This window comes from Dipodomys merriami, unplaced genomic scaffold, assembly GCF_024711535.1.
Source record: "Dipodomys merriami isolate MVZ:Mamm:240054 unplaced genomic scaffold, mDipMer1.0.p SCAF_10, whole genome shotgun sequence".
NCBI lineage: Eukaryota > Metazoa > Chordata > Mammalia > Rodentia > Heteromyidae > Dipodomys > Dipodomys merriami.
The window spans coordinates 27,245,291-27,256,887 of NW_027202271.1; the positions used below are offsets into that span (position 1 = coordinate 27,245,291).

At 40.2% G+C, this 11,597-nt stretch overlaps 1 protein-coding gene across 1 annotated transcript in view; it reads left to right on the top strand.

Annotated features, from left to right (window-relative positions):
• Hmga2 (high mobility group AT-hook 2) overlaps positions 1-10,759 on the top strand; it is a 132,607-nt gene extending 121,848 nt beyond the window's left edge. The window contains exon 5 of the mRNA XM_070036705.1: positions 10,608-10,759. Coding sequence (XP_069892806.1) covers positions 10,608-10,655 — 48 coding nt within the window. The 3' untranslated portion in view covers positions 10,656-10,759. The remainder of the gene's footprint in view (positions 1-10,607) is intronic.
• The last annotated feature ends 838 nt before the right edge of the window (positions 10,760-11,597 follow it).

An 11,597-nucleotide genomic window follows, 5' to 3' on the forward strand; every position in this document is an offset into this window, starting at 1 on the left:
CACAAGTGATATGACACATATTTCCCCAGGAAAATCAACAATCTGAAAAAGAAGTGTCAAGTGAGTTAAATTGATTATCACTGATCAATCTGGCTATTTAACATAGCCTGCTCCAAATTTGCCCTTTAGAGGAAAGAAAATCTCAGATGTAGAATTAGAAGGGAATAAAAAGATCACAAGCTCATTGGACTACCTAATTTATATGATCTCAAGACACAGTAATGAATTATATAAACAGAGGGACTATATGGAAGTTTGTGGAGGATAATGTAAATTTTATACTGTGTTCAAAAGAAATCTCTTCCTTTGTCATCTGTTTCTTTTAGACCACTCTCCCAGATGTCTTTTCCACATGGCAATCTGGGTTAAATCAGGCTCATTCCCTTTCTATATCAAAAGTACTTTGACAGGTTGTATTCAGATTTTCCTTCTGAGGTGGTAAAACTTTACCACAAGTAAATATGTGACTTGTAAAGAAAAGGGTTCAGCCATGTATAAGGAGATTTAGAGTCTCTGTTCCAGCTTCCTCACTGGGCTGGTTAATCTGTTTGTCTAGTTTCCCCATCTAGGGAAATGGACTAATAAGAAGTATCTCTTCCCTAAAATCTGCAAGAACTTTATGATAGATTTGTATTTATGTAAATGTCAGAATTATATTCCTAAAAAATTATGTTTTGACTTATTCGGGGCTAATAATTTTTTTTAATCTCTTGAGACTGCTACCATTTTGTCCTAAAGTACATTCATTACATGTTCTTAAAATAAGAACTTATTTTCATTAAGAGAAATTGAATAGTCATTGCTAAATTTTGTCACTAAGCAGTGATAGAACAACTTTCCTTGTCAGATGAATATGATATTGCAGCGACTTTAATAAAGCATGCCATCTCTCCACAACTTCAAAGATGCCAGTTTTTATAAGTTTATAGCAGTTTAAGGGAAATGCTTGTATGGAAAAATTTACCAAGTGCCATCACTTGCAAACCTCAGATGTGTCCCACAATACTGTTAACCGTCTCTTCATGAGGCTTGAACTCTGGGCCTAAGTGCTATCCCTCAGCATTTCAGCTCAAGGCAAGCGCTCTACCACTTGAGCCACAGCACCATTTCTGGTTGTCTGGTGGATAATTGGAGATGTGTCTCAAGGACCTTCCTGCACAGGCTGCTTTTGAATCATGATCCTCAAATCTCAGCCTCCTGAGTAGCTAGGATTACAGATGTGAGCCACTGGCACCCAGCGCACATATATTTTTTAAAAAATTATTTTATTATTGTATTTTTTTAAAACAATTTGTTTTTTCCCTTCCACTCCCCAAATTATACCAACATCAAATACAGTGAAAATGGGTTACACTGTGGGGGAGAGACATACAAAGCAACAAAAAAAATCACGTGGTATCTTATAAATACATTAGAAACAATAGCAACAAAGAAAAACCACATGTGTCCTTATCTTGGGGTTCATTTCATTTAACATCAATTTATCTGAGCTTTTCTGCTTGTCTCAGATATATACTAGTTATTGCAAATAAGGGAAACTATGGGACCTATGTTTCTTTGAGCTAGCCGACATGTACTTTTTAAAATACCCTTCCTTCCCTCCCTCCCTCCCTCCCTCCCTCCCTCCCTTCCTTCCTTCCTTCCTTCCTTCCTTCCCTCCATCCCTCTTTCCTTTCCTCCCTCCCTCCCTCCCTCCCTCCCTCCCTCCCTCCCTCCCTTCCTTCCTTCCTTCCTTCCTTCCTTCCTTCCTTCCTTCCTTCCTTCCTTCCTTCCTTCCTCCTTTCTGCCAGTACTGTGGCTTGAAACCAGGGCCCTTAGAGTCCTGTCCCTTAGCTTTATTGCTCAAGGCTAGTGTTCTACCACTTGAGCCACAGTTTCACTTCCAGCTGTTTTCAGTGATAATTTGAAAAGTAAGAATCTCATTGACTTCCACTCAGGCTGGCTTAGAATTTCAGTCTTCAGATCTCAGCTTCCTGAGTCAGTCACTAGGATTACAGGCATGAGTCACTAGTGCCTGGCCACTTTTTAAAAATCCTGAAGCCTGTGAAGAGGCTTACTAGAGATGTCTACTGTATTTTCTTGAAAGTAACACAACAAACCATAAATAAAAGTCAGCTAATAAGTAATCATTAAGAGTAAGTAGAAATTAGCTAGTGCTTCAGCAATTTGAAGCTGTTCAATTTTCAACCATCTGGATTTTAAAGTTTAGAAGGAAATAACATTTTTTAAGCAAAAGAAATACCACAAAAGTATCAGGTTATTAATATTAATAAAGGAGGCATTGTTTCTCAAGTTTTATTGTTCTAGGACCAAAACTTGAACTCAGGGTCTGAAGCTTTTGCTCAAAGGCTAATGGCTTTGCCACCTGAGCCATACCTTCAAGTTTCATTTTGATAAAGCTGAATCTCATAATTTTTAAAAGGTTTTGTTAGCTTATCAGATACCTTACTGTTCCTTGACATTACCCTTTTAAGGCTTTAACAAGCAATCCCTTATGTATAACTCAAACACTTTACTCATCTTATCCCCTTGCAAGGGAAAAAAACTGGCTTTTAAAATTCTGACCATTTTCCATCATTTCAATACTTTCTCCTTGTTGTATAGCCCCAGTAAGCTAATACCTGTAAACAATTATTGTGGCTTAAACTTGTTCTTTTCAACTTTCTGGAGAAGAAAATTGGAATTCCTCAGTTCCTAAAAGGCTGCAAACAAAGCTTACTGTTTCAAAACAGACTTTGTATCTGCTAGCCACATCTTCTGTGTATGATGTGCACGAGGGAGAAGAAATCTTTGTAAGCTTCAGTTATCGTGGGATTTTTTTTTCTCTTAAAAAAAGAAAAAGAAGTTGAATGTTTTTACAAAGACTTCAAGGGCAGTTATAAAGATGTTTATATTTCAGACAACCTAAACATTGGAGCAAAATGAGAGATTTCATTTTGGGACAATCAAGTTTGATGAACTGCAGTCAGTATCTTGTTCTCAAAGGATGAATTTTTCCTGGGGACTTTGAGGCTTATATGCACAAAATGGAAAGGAGGATAGAAAGAAAAGAGAATGCTTACTCTCACACTCATCTTTTACATGGTACCTTGGCCAATGCTGTATAAATAGTTCATAATAAATAAGACTTGCAATCAGTTCCTTGTCTGCTCACTTTGGCAGCACAGTGATTTACACTACCTCTGTCATAAAGAGTACCAATTTATTTATTTTCCTGCTTTTGCTCTTTCAAGCTGCTAAAACATTTTGTGGGCCAGTGAATGTTGACTATCAACTGGCAAGACATGCAGGATATACAGAGGTTGTTCTGAGTGGCACTGTTCTGTAGCATAGGAACTACTTTTGGAGATAACCTCTGATTTCGGGCATTGCAAAGGCCAAGGGGAAAAAAAGAGAGAACAATGTAGGAACCAGTGTTTAACACTTCAATGACATAGCAGCACGAGGAAATCAGAGGGCAAAGGGAGCATATCAAAATGATTATTAACCATCAACTGATGACGTAACTAGCTTAACTAACGATTGTTACATTGTCAAGGGGAAGCCAGATGCTCCAAGGATGACAGGGACTGTCTTGTAGAGATGTTATAGCTTCTAAATAGAATGAAAGAACTTCACCTACTCAGTTTGAGGCAATTTATAAAACTCCAAAAGACAAAATTTAGTGTCTCTTGACTGGACAGATTTGCCAGTGATTTTCTTTTAGTATGACTCTTTTTTTTTTTTTTTTTTTTTTTGTCGGTCGTGGGCTTGAACTCTGGGCCTGAGCGCTGTCCCTCAGCTCTTCAGCTCAAAGCAAGCGCTCTACCACTTGAGCTACAGCGCCACTTCCGGTTTTCTGGTGGTTTATTGGAGATAGGAGTTTCACGGTCTCTCCTGCCCGGGCTGGCTTTGAACCTCGATCCTCAGATCTCAGCCTCCTGAGTAGCTAGGATTACAGGCGTGAGCCACCAGCGCCCGGCTCTAGTATGACTCTTTTTAACTGTATGGAAGTCTGTCATGAAGGTAGCCATGACATAGCAATGCACATCTGCTTTTCCTATCCTTCTCACTGAAAGCTTTTCCTCTGTATATTCATGTAAATTGGAGAAAATCTATTTATTAAATATCCAAATGTTACTTTCCAAACTTGCTGCCCCAAATCATAAAAGGCTTTCGAATCTGGCCCAAGAAACTCCTTCATCACTATTCTAGATTGTTGGGGTTTTTTTTCCAAGACATTTCCTTTATATTCAGGATAGGTTTCTGATCTCTCAGATGCTCACTGACTAATTACTGGTTGATTGAATGTGACCATTGATAGTCTTACAATCTTATTCAAAAGTCACAATGCAGGATAATGAAATAGGGGTGGAGTTCTGATTAAAATTCAGGAATGTTTCATTGCTTGACAACAAAGATGGAAGCTAAGCACACCTTTATACACATAGAAAAAGAAAAAGAGTTTTCCTGGCCTGTACCCATCAGAAAGGAAGGCTGGGACATAACATGAATACCCTTTGACTGGGCCATTTTTGAAAACTATTTTTTGAAAAAATAAGAACATTCCTGAACAGTTTTAGAAATTGCCCCTTTCTAGATGCTTTCTTCATGCAAGTATCTTTTTGCTACATTTTCTAGGATTCTTTTTAAATGTCAGGGGCCTTCCATAAGAATTAGAACTGGTTTGAAAAAAATTGATCCTTGGAAATTATGACTTCTACCATTTGTAATTAGTTTATATATAAAATGATTTGCCTATTTGAGAATTGTAACTTCTATCTCAAAATTCAAAAAAAAAATCACTACTGAAAACCTCATAGCATTCTGGAGTCATCTTGGGAACTACTACAATATTCCCAGTGATTGAACACTATTAAAAACACAAACGAAATAATCAGAAGTGCATTGTATGAATCTAAGACATTTTAAGCCAGGAGCCAGTGGCTTACACCTGTAATCCTAGCTACCCAGGAGGCTGAGATCTGAGGATCAGGGTTCAAGCCAGTCTGAGAAGACAAATCCTAGATACTCTTATCTCCAATGAACTAGAAAAAAGCTGGAGGTGGAGATGTATCTCAAGCGGTAGAGCACCAGCCTGGAGAGGAAAAGCCAAGAAAGAATGCCAGCCCCTGAATTCAAGTCTCAGTACCAGTCTAAACACATACCCACACAGAGACCAGTACAGATGCTGTCAATATCCCAACCTCTCAAGCCTCCTTTTGAAAAACCTATTTCCCTCCTGGCATTTCCACCAGAATCCCTTGTACTTGCCAGGTTATATGGTTTATATATGTTCCATTTAACATGTTTTTAAAAATCTGCTATAAAGCTTTTGTAGTTGGAGGGAAAAAATCACTTTCCATTAGGTCAAACTGCCCCATCCATTTTAAATTAAAATATCTGACAGATAAATAAGAAAAAAAATGCCTCTGTGGTCATATGGGTCTCTTAGCTACAAATACAGCTTGAAAGATTGGTCCTTGTTCTGTTTGTTTGAACCCAAGGCCTGAGCTCTATCCCTGAGCTTCTCTGTGGGGGCTCTTAGCTTCAAAACACAACTTGAGAAACTGGTTTCTGCCACCAGCTACTTCATATTTTAAAAAAAGGGATAAAGGCATTCTCCTACATCTCAAAATGGAAGGGTGTTATGTTTCTTTTGCCTCAAAAGTGCTCCTACTCATTCTCGGTTCAGTCCTTATCTCCTGTTCATCCTTATTCTAGCATATTTTTCCTTCCCTTGTTACCAATATTTTTAAGACAGAATGGTCCATATTTGTTCTTTCTAATTCATTATTCAGTAACATAAGTTTGTCTTTTAGATGCTCCACAATATATTTTTGTTCAATAAAATAAAGTGAAATAAGGATTTTTTTAAAAAAAGAAAGATTTGTTCCTGGTCTTTGCTGCTAAGAAGAATTTTTTATTACTCTTTAGACTGACATCAGATATTCATGAATACACACACACACACACACACACACACACACACACACACACACACACAGAGTTAAGTATGTAATTTGCAGACCTTAATGAGTTGACTGTATTGACATTACAAAAAGAATATCATTCAACTGTAACTTCTCTCTCTTAATTACCAGGCATTTGCAGATTTATTGGCAAAATCCTTAAATTGAAATTTTATTTCTGGTCTGCAAAAATTTAAACTTTATATACTTAAAATCTTGGCCGAGCCAGGTGTTAGTGGCTTACGCCTGTAAGTCCTGGTGACTCGGGAGGGTAAGATCTAAGGATCTTGGTTCAAAGCCAGTCCAGACAGGAAAGTCTGTGAGACTCTTGTCTCCAATTAACCACTAAAGAGAGGGATGTGGAGGTTCAGCTCAAATGGTAGAATACTAGCTTTGAGCCAAAAGAGCTGCCATGGACTTCTTTGATCTTACATGCACAAAGAAAGGCATCATGGTGACCCAACTCATGATGTTTTGCAAGAGGTGCATTTCTACTTCCCAGTTCCATTTAGGATTTACTAGCCTCTTCCAAGGTAGACTTGCTGTTTAATCTGCCTCTGGAAATGAAACACGGAATGTCGGCTCATAGCCTTAAATACTGAAATTTTCCTCCACAGCCTATCTTCACTGGAGCCTGTATAGTAAGATCCATGATCAAACACAAGGCATTTATGATTCCATCAAGCATGAGGAGATGAGGTTCAGCATCAGGTTGGCTTCTTTCTCCTTTTTGAATCACTTAGCTGAAGTCTACTCAAAGATAGGTACCACATCCCTCTTGTGATGCCAGCTTGAAAGAACAGCAATGTATGCACACTGTAGTTTTAGTCTTGCATTTTTGTCAAGCTTAGCCAAAGCAATGGATGACTTACATTTATTAAATCCTTTTTTTCCCAAACAAAAGAAAAATGAAGGCAAAACGAGTGTGCAGTTTTCTGCTAGTTACAATAAAAAATGTAGTTCTCCAACCCTGCACATTCTCAATTCCCCTCCCATCAGTTTTCTGCCAACACACACACACACACACACACACACACACACACACACACACACACACACACACACACACACACACACACATTTTCACTCCAGCATGGCTCAGCACTCCGTTGTCTTTGTAAAGTAGCTGCATGAAAGGCTAGGAGCTGTTCGGTGTTTAGAGGTTTTATGGCTGCTGCTTATAAAAATGTCACTGTGCACTTCCACTCTGAAAAGTCCTTTCCTCAAAACATTCCTGAACCCTGTTTCAACAGGTAAACCTTCTTAACCTGAGAGCTGCAGTTCAGCTTTCCCACCCCATCAACTAGCCCCTAATGAGACACGTGTTGTTATGGTCACACACTTCAATCTCCTTTTTACTTCAAGGCCTCAGCACGGTCCTTGGAGTCTGTTGGTCAGAATGTTACAATCAGGCAGTGGTTTAAAACAGTTGAAAAGACAAGCTATTGTGTATAGCATATGGCCATGTCTTCTACGTTACTAAAGAGAAACAAAGCCTATTGGTCCTTACTATCAAGTATCCTGATGTGGAAATAAGATTCTTTAGGTGCACCAGATCAGTCACCTGCTGGTCATCAGTGTCCCCTGTTTCTGTCCATTCATGGTACCACAGAAGTTCCTTGTGTGACACTTAGAGGAGCTCGGGTTTTGGTTTGTTTTTTAACTTCATCTTTGTTCCTGACAGGGAAGATTTTCCTTCCCTGAATTTCTGACACTTGTGGCATAGCAGCCACACACATGTAGCAGAAGACCAGGTCCCTGGAGGGGTGAGAACTGAGGTTAGTAGAAGTAAAAAAGTTGCTGTCGCATCCTTACCAGCATAGTCCGCTTGGCAACCATGCCTTCCTTGCTGTGGAGGGCAGCTAGTGAGGCTATAGGCAAGAAGAGAGAGATCTCCACCAGCTAGACATTTGATCACCATCATGCCACGCATGTGAGAGCCACATTGCCACCAGAAAGTTTAATGGAGTGAGACTTCCCACCCTGGCCTCCTAGTTATGTTCCCAGTACTAGTTGATTGTTTCAAGGTCAGCGGAAAGATACATAAATAAAACAACTACCCATGTTGTGTTAAGGACTGTTAAGTAAAGGAAACAATAGGAGGGACCCTCATGGTTGGCTGAGTTGTGTATAAGGGTTTTGACTATCTGGAGTTTCAGGAGATCAGACCAAGCAAAGCTTATGGGAATGTTTTGAGAAGCGGATTGCATTCCATCTATTACAAGGTCTTTGTAAGTTCATGGCCTGAAATTCTTGTCTCCTTCTGGATCTTGAGGTACTTTGGTTTCCAGAGGGAAGAAGAAAATCAAACAGTTAAAGATGGAATTATCACTGCTAGATCCAGGGATTGTTTCATTTTGTTTTGATTTCCGGCTTGACTGAATTTTATTAATCTGTTAACGGAGAAAATGCGGAATAAAATATACCTGCCGGCTTTCATGCTACGGATTGGTTTGGCGCAGTAACCTAAACCCACCACCTCATGTCACTAATGAGAAATGAGTCTCTGGGGAATGGACAGAGAGTGTATCTGCCGAACAGCTTAGTGACTTTCTGGAATTTAAATATTAAGTGAAAAGACAAGGTCACAGGGCAGCTGATCCTTGGCTTGTCTCCCTTTCGTCTGTCCGTGGCTTTGATCATGGTACATCCTCCTTTGTGACAAAGACTCCACCGAGAATCTCAGGGTCATGGCCTGTTGCCTTGTCAAGAGGTATAAACCTGCTGTTTAAATATGTGAAGGCCATGGTTGCGAGGGAAGGGCAGGGGGGAGGGGGTGGAGAGGGGGCTGCGGGCTGAGAAGAGAGGAGGTAGCTGTATACGTTCCACATTTCCCACAAAATCCAAAGCAGACTAAACAAAACCGGTGTGAAATCTCATGGCTTGATGCTGCCCTGGTTATATTTTTGAAGCTGTAACCCATTCATTTGTATGTGTGTTTATTCCCAGGATTTACAGCTCTCTCAGTCTTTTGGGGATGGGCTGGGGGGGGGGGAATGTGTTTGAAACCCTTTGCAAAGGGTTTACAGTAAGCAGTGGGCTGTGATTCAAGCCTGGAAAGAGGCAGTGTATGTGTGTGTGTGTGTGTGTGTGTGTGTGTGTGTGTGTGTGTGCGCGCGCGCGCACGCACGCACGCACGCACGCATGCACATGTGTGTGCACACTCATATGAGCATATGAGTGTGCCCATTCGTGGAGGCCTTTTTCCTCCCATTTGCTGCTTTTACGCAAAAGAGTCACACATGGTAGCATTTAGGAGCTCCTTCACAGCTGAAGTGTTTCAGACACTAATGAATGGAAGTTTGGTCATATAATGCAGACAAGCTCTAAGGCATGCTTTACTGAATGGTGTACTGTAGTGACCTGGGAAAGGAAGAGAGGTATAAATTGTGTCAGTTAGCCACCCAGACAAAATGAAGCCATGTGGAAAATCAAATGTATTAAAGTATGAAGGCTGTTATAAGCTGTTTTAAGCTGGCCATTCTTAAAGGGGCTCAGTTTGCTGCAGGAGTAAATGTTTACCTCTTCCCCCAGATCTTTTTCACATGTCTTCAGAGACAGTGTACAGCAATTTGATAAAAATCATCCTCTCACTAACGACGCTTTTTATCAGAAATGTTTATTGTCTCCGCTTTACCACCCATGTCCTGAAAGGTACTGCACATTTGTTAAATAAGCAAAAGGCAAAGGGAACTTTACAGCTCAAACCGGCTTGCAGAAACCCCAACAAATTCCAGAGCCATAAAGAATCAGAAAAAGGAAAAACAAAGGAGGAGTTAGATTTATAAAGAGAGGAGAGCCTACAAAAACATATAGATTAGATTTTCTCTGTTTGGTGGGTCAACCATTAAACATTTGGCTGGTGTGGGTGGATTTAGTCTTGAGATGGAAAAGTTATGCCAAACTTCAGTCATTATCTCAAAATGTACTTTAATAAATGCAACCACAAAGAAACAGCTTTAGAAAAGAAATTCTCAGCCCACTTTTAGGAATCTTTCTGGTGGTTTCCCCATTGCCTCCTTTGCCTGAACAGCATCTCGTCAGCACGCATGAGTTCACACTGGGCTAACTTGGTATAAACCTAGCCCTGTAACTGGGCATACTCTGTGCACATACTCTGAGCCTCAGTTATTCTCATCTGTCAAAGAGATCAAACAGTCCTTCAATGCACCTCTAGTGCATAGCCTACCTTTATCCAAATCTGGATCTTTATGCTTTAAGAAAGGATTCCTTGGATTTTCTATTTTGTACTTCAATGATGGTTGTTTAAAAAAAAAAACTGATGACTGGCATGCTGTCGGGAAAAATTAATCCATTTCTTTTGTACTCTAATTGGTGAGTAAGTTTTCATGGCCCTGACAGTCTCCCGACAGCAAACAATTGAATTTGCTGACCAGCCACTACAATGTTGAGCCTTATGTCAGCAGCAGCTAATGAGGGCTCTGGGAAAAAACAACACCTTGATTCCTCAATTACTGAGAAAGAAATCCTGGGGGGGGGGGAGGGGAAACAAGGGCTGGCCAATCAGGGGCACTTTCTTCTGAAGTAATAACAATGGGTCACCTCTGGACCTTTGCAGGAGTAGTTCTCACTGTGTGCTCAGCATGGTGGCCACCTCTAAAGCAAGCATAACGGTTATGCCCCTGTGTATTTCAGGAGGAGACAGAAGAGACATCCTCACAAGAGTCCGCCGAGGAGGATTAGGGGACGCTGGCATTGGATTTCTACCTCAGCAGCAGTTGGATCTTTCCAAGGGAGAAGAAACTGCAGTGACCACTTACTGTCTGTTTTCATGGTCTTTCCACTTTCCTCGGGGTGGGGCAGGGTAGGGTGGGTGAGGGGTGGGGGGAGCTGAGGGGGGCTGGGGTTGGGGAGAAGTCACATAACTTTGAAAAGGACTATATTAATCACTCTCTTTGTAATCCTTTCACAGTCCCAGGTTTAGTGAAAAACTGCTGTAAACACAGGGGACACAATTTAACAATGCAACTTGTAATGACTTTTCTTTCTTTCTTTTTTCTTAACCTACTAATAGTTTGTGGATCTGATAAGCCAGGATGGGTGGGTGGGTGAGAAAAAAAAATCTCTTGAGTTGATTGAATCAATGACTGCACTGCTTGCAAACAAGAAAGCAGTGTCACATTGGTGACATCAGGACATTTGTTCATCTAGAAGTGTGGGGTTTGACCTTACGAATTTCAGATACCACCCCAACCTATTCCCTTCTGCCCCTGTAGTGAATCCTCTGTTTTAGAACACCAAAGATAAGGACTAGATACTACTCTCTTTTTTGTGTAATCTTGTAGACACTTGATGATTTTTTTTAAAAAACTTTGTTTCTGAAACGAAATGGTGATGTAATACTTTCCTTCAGCTAGCACACCAGAAAAGGTTGTGTTCTTTTTTTTTTCCAAAAGGGAAGTAAGCAAATAAATGTTGCCAACCCTTCTATTTATGGATATCACATATATCCACAGGAGTAATAAATTTACTCCTTAGCTCTCATGAGTTTTCTTTTTTTTTTTTCCCCCTTTCAGAACAACACTTCACTTTCAGGAAATCTATTTCCTACAGAGCCAAAAGCCATTTAGCAATACATCACACTTGACAGCCTCAAAGCATTTAAGGAACCTAGACAAGTAAAAT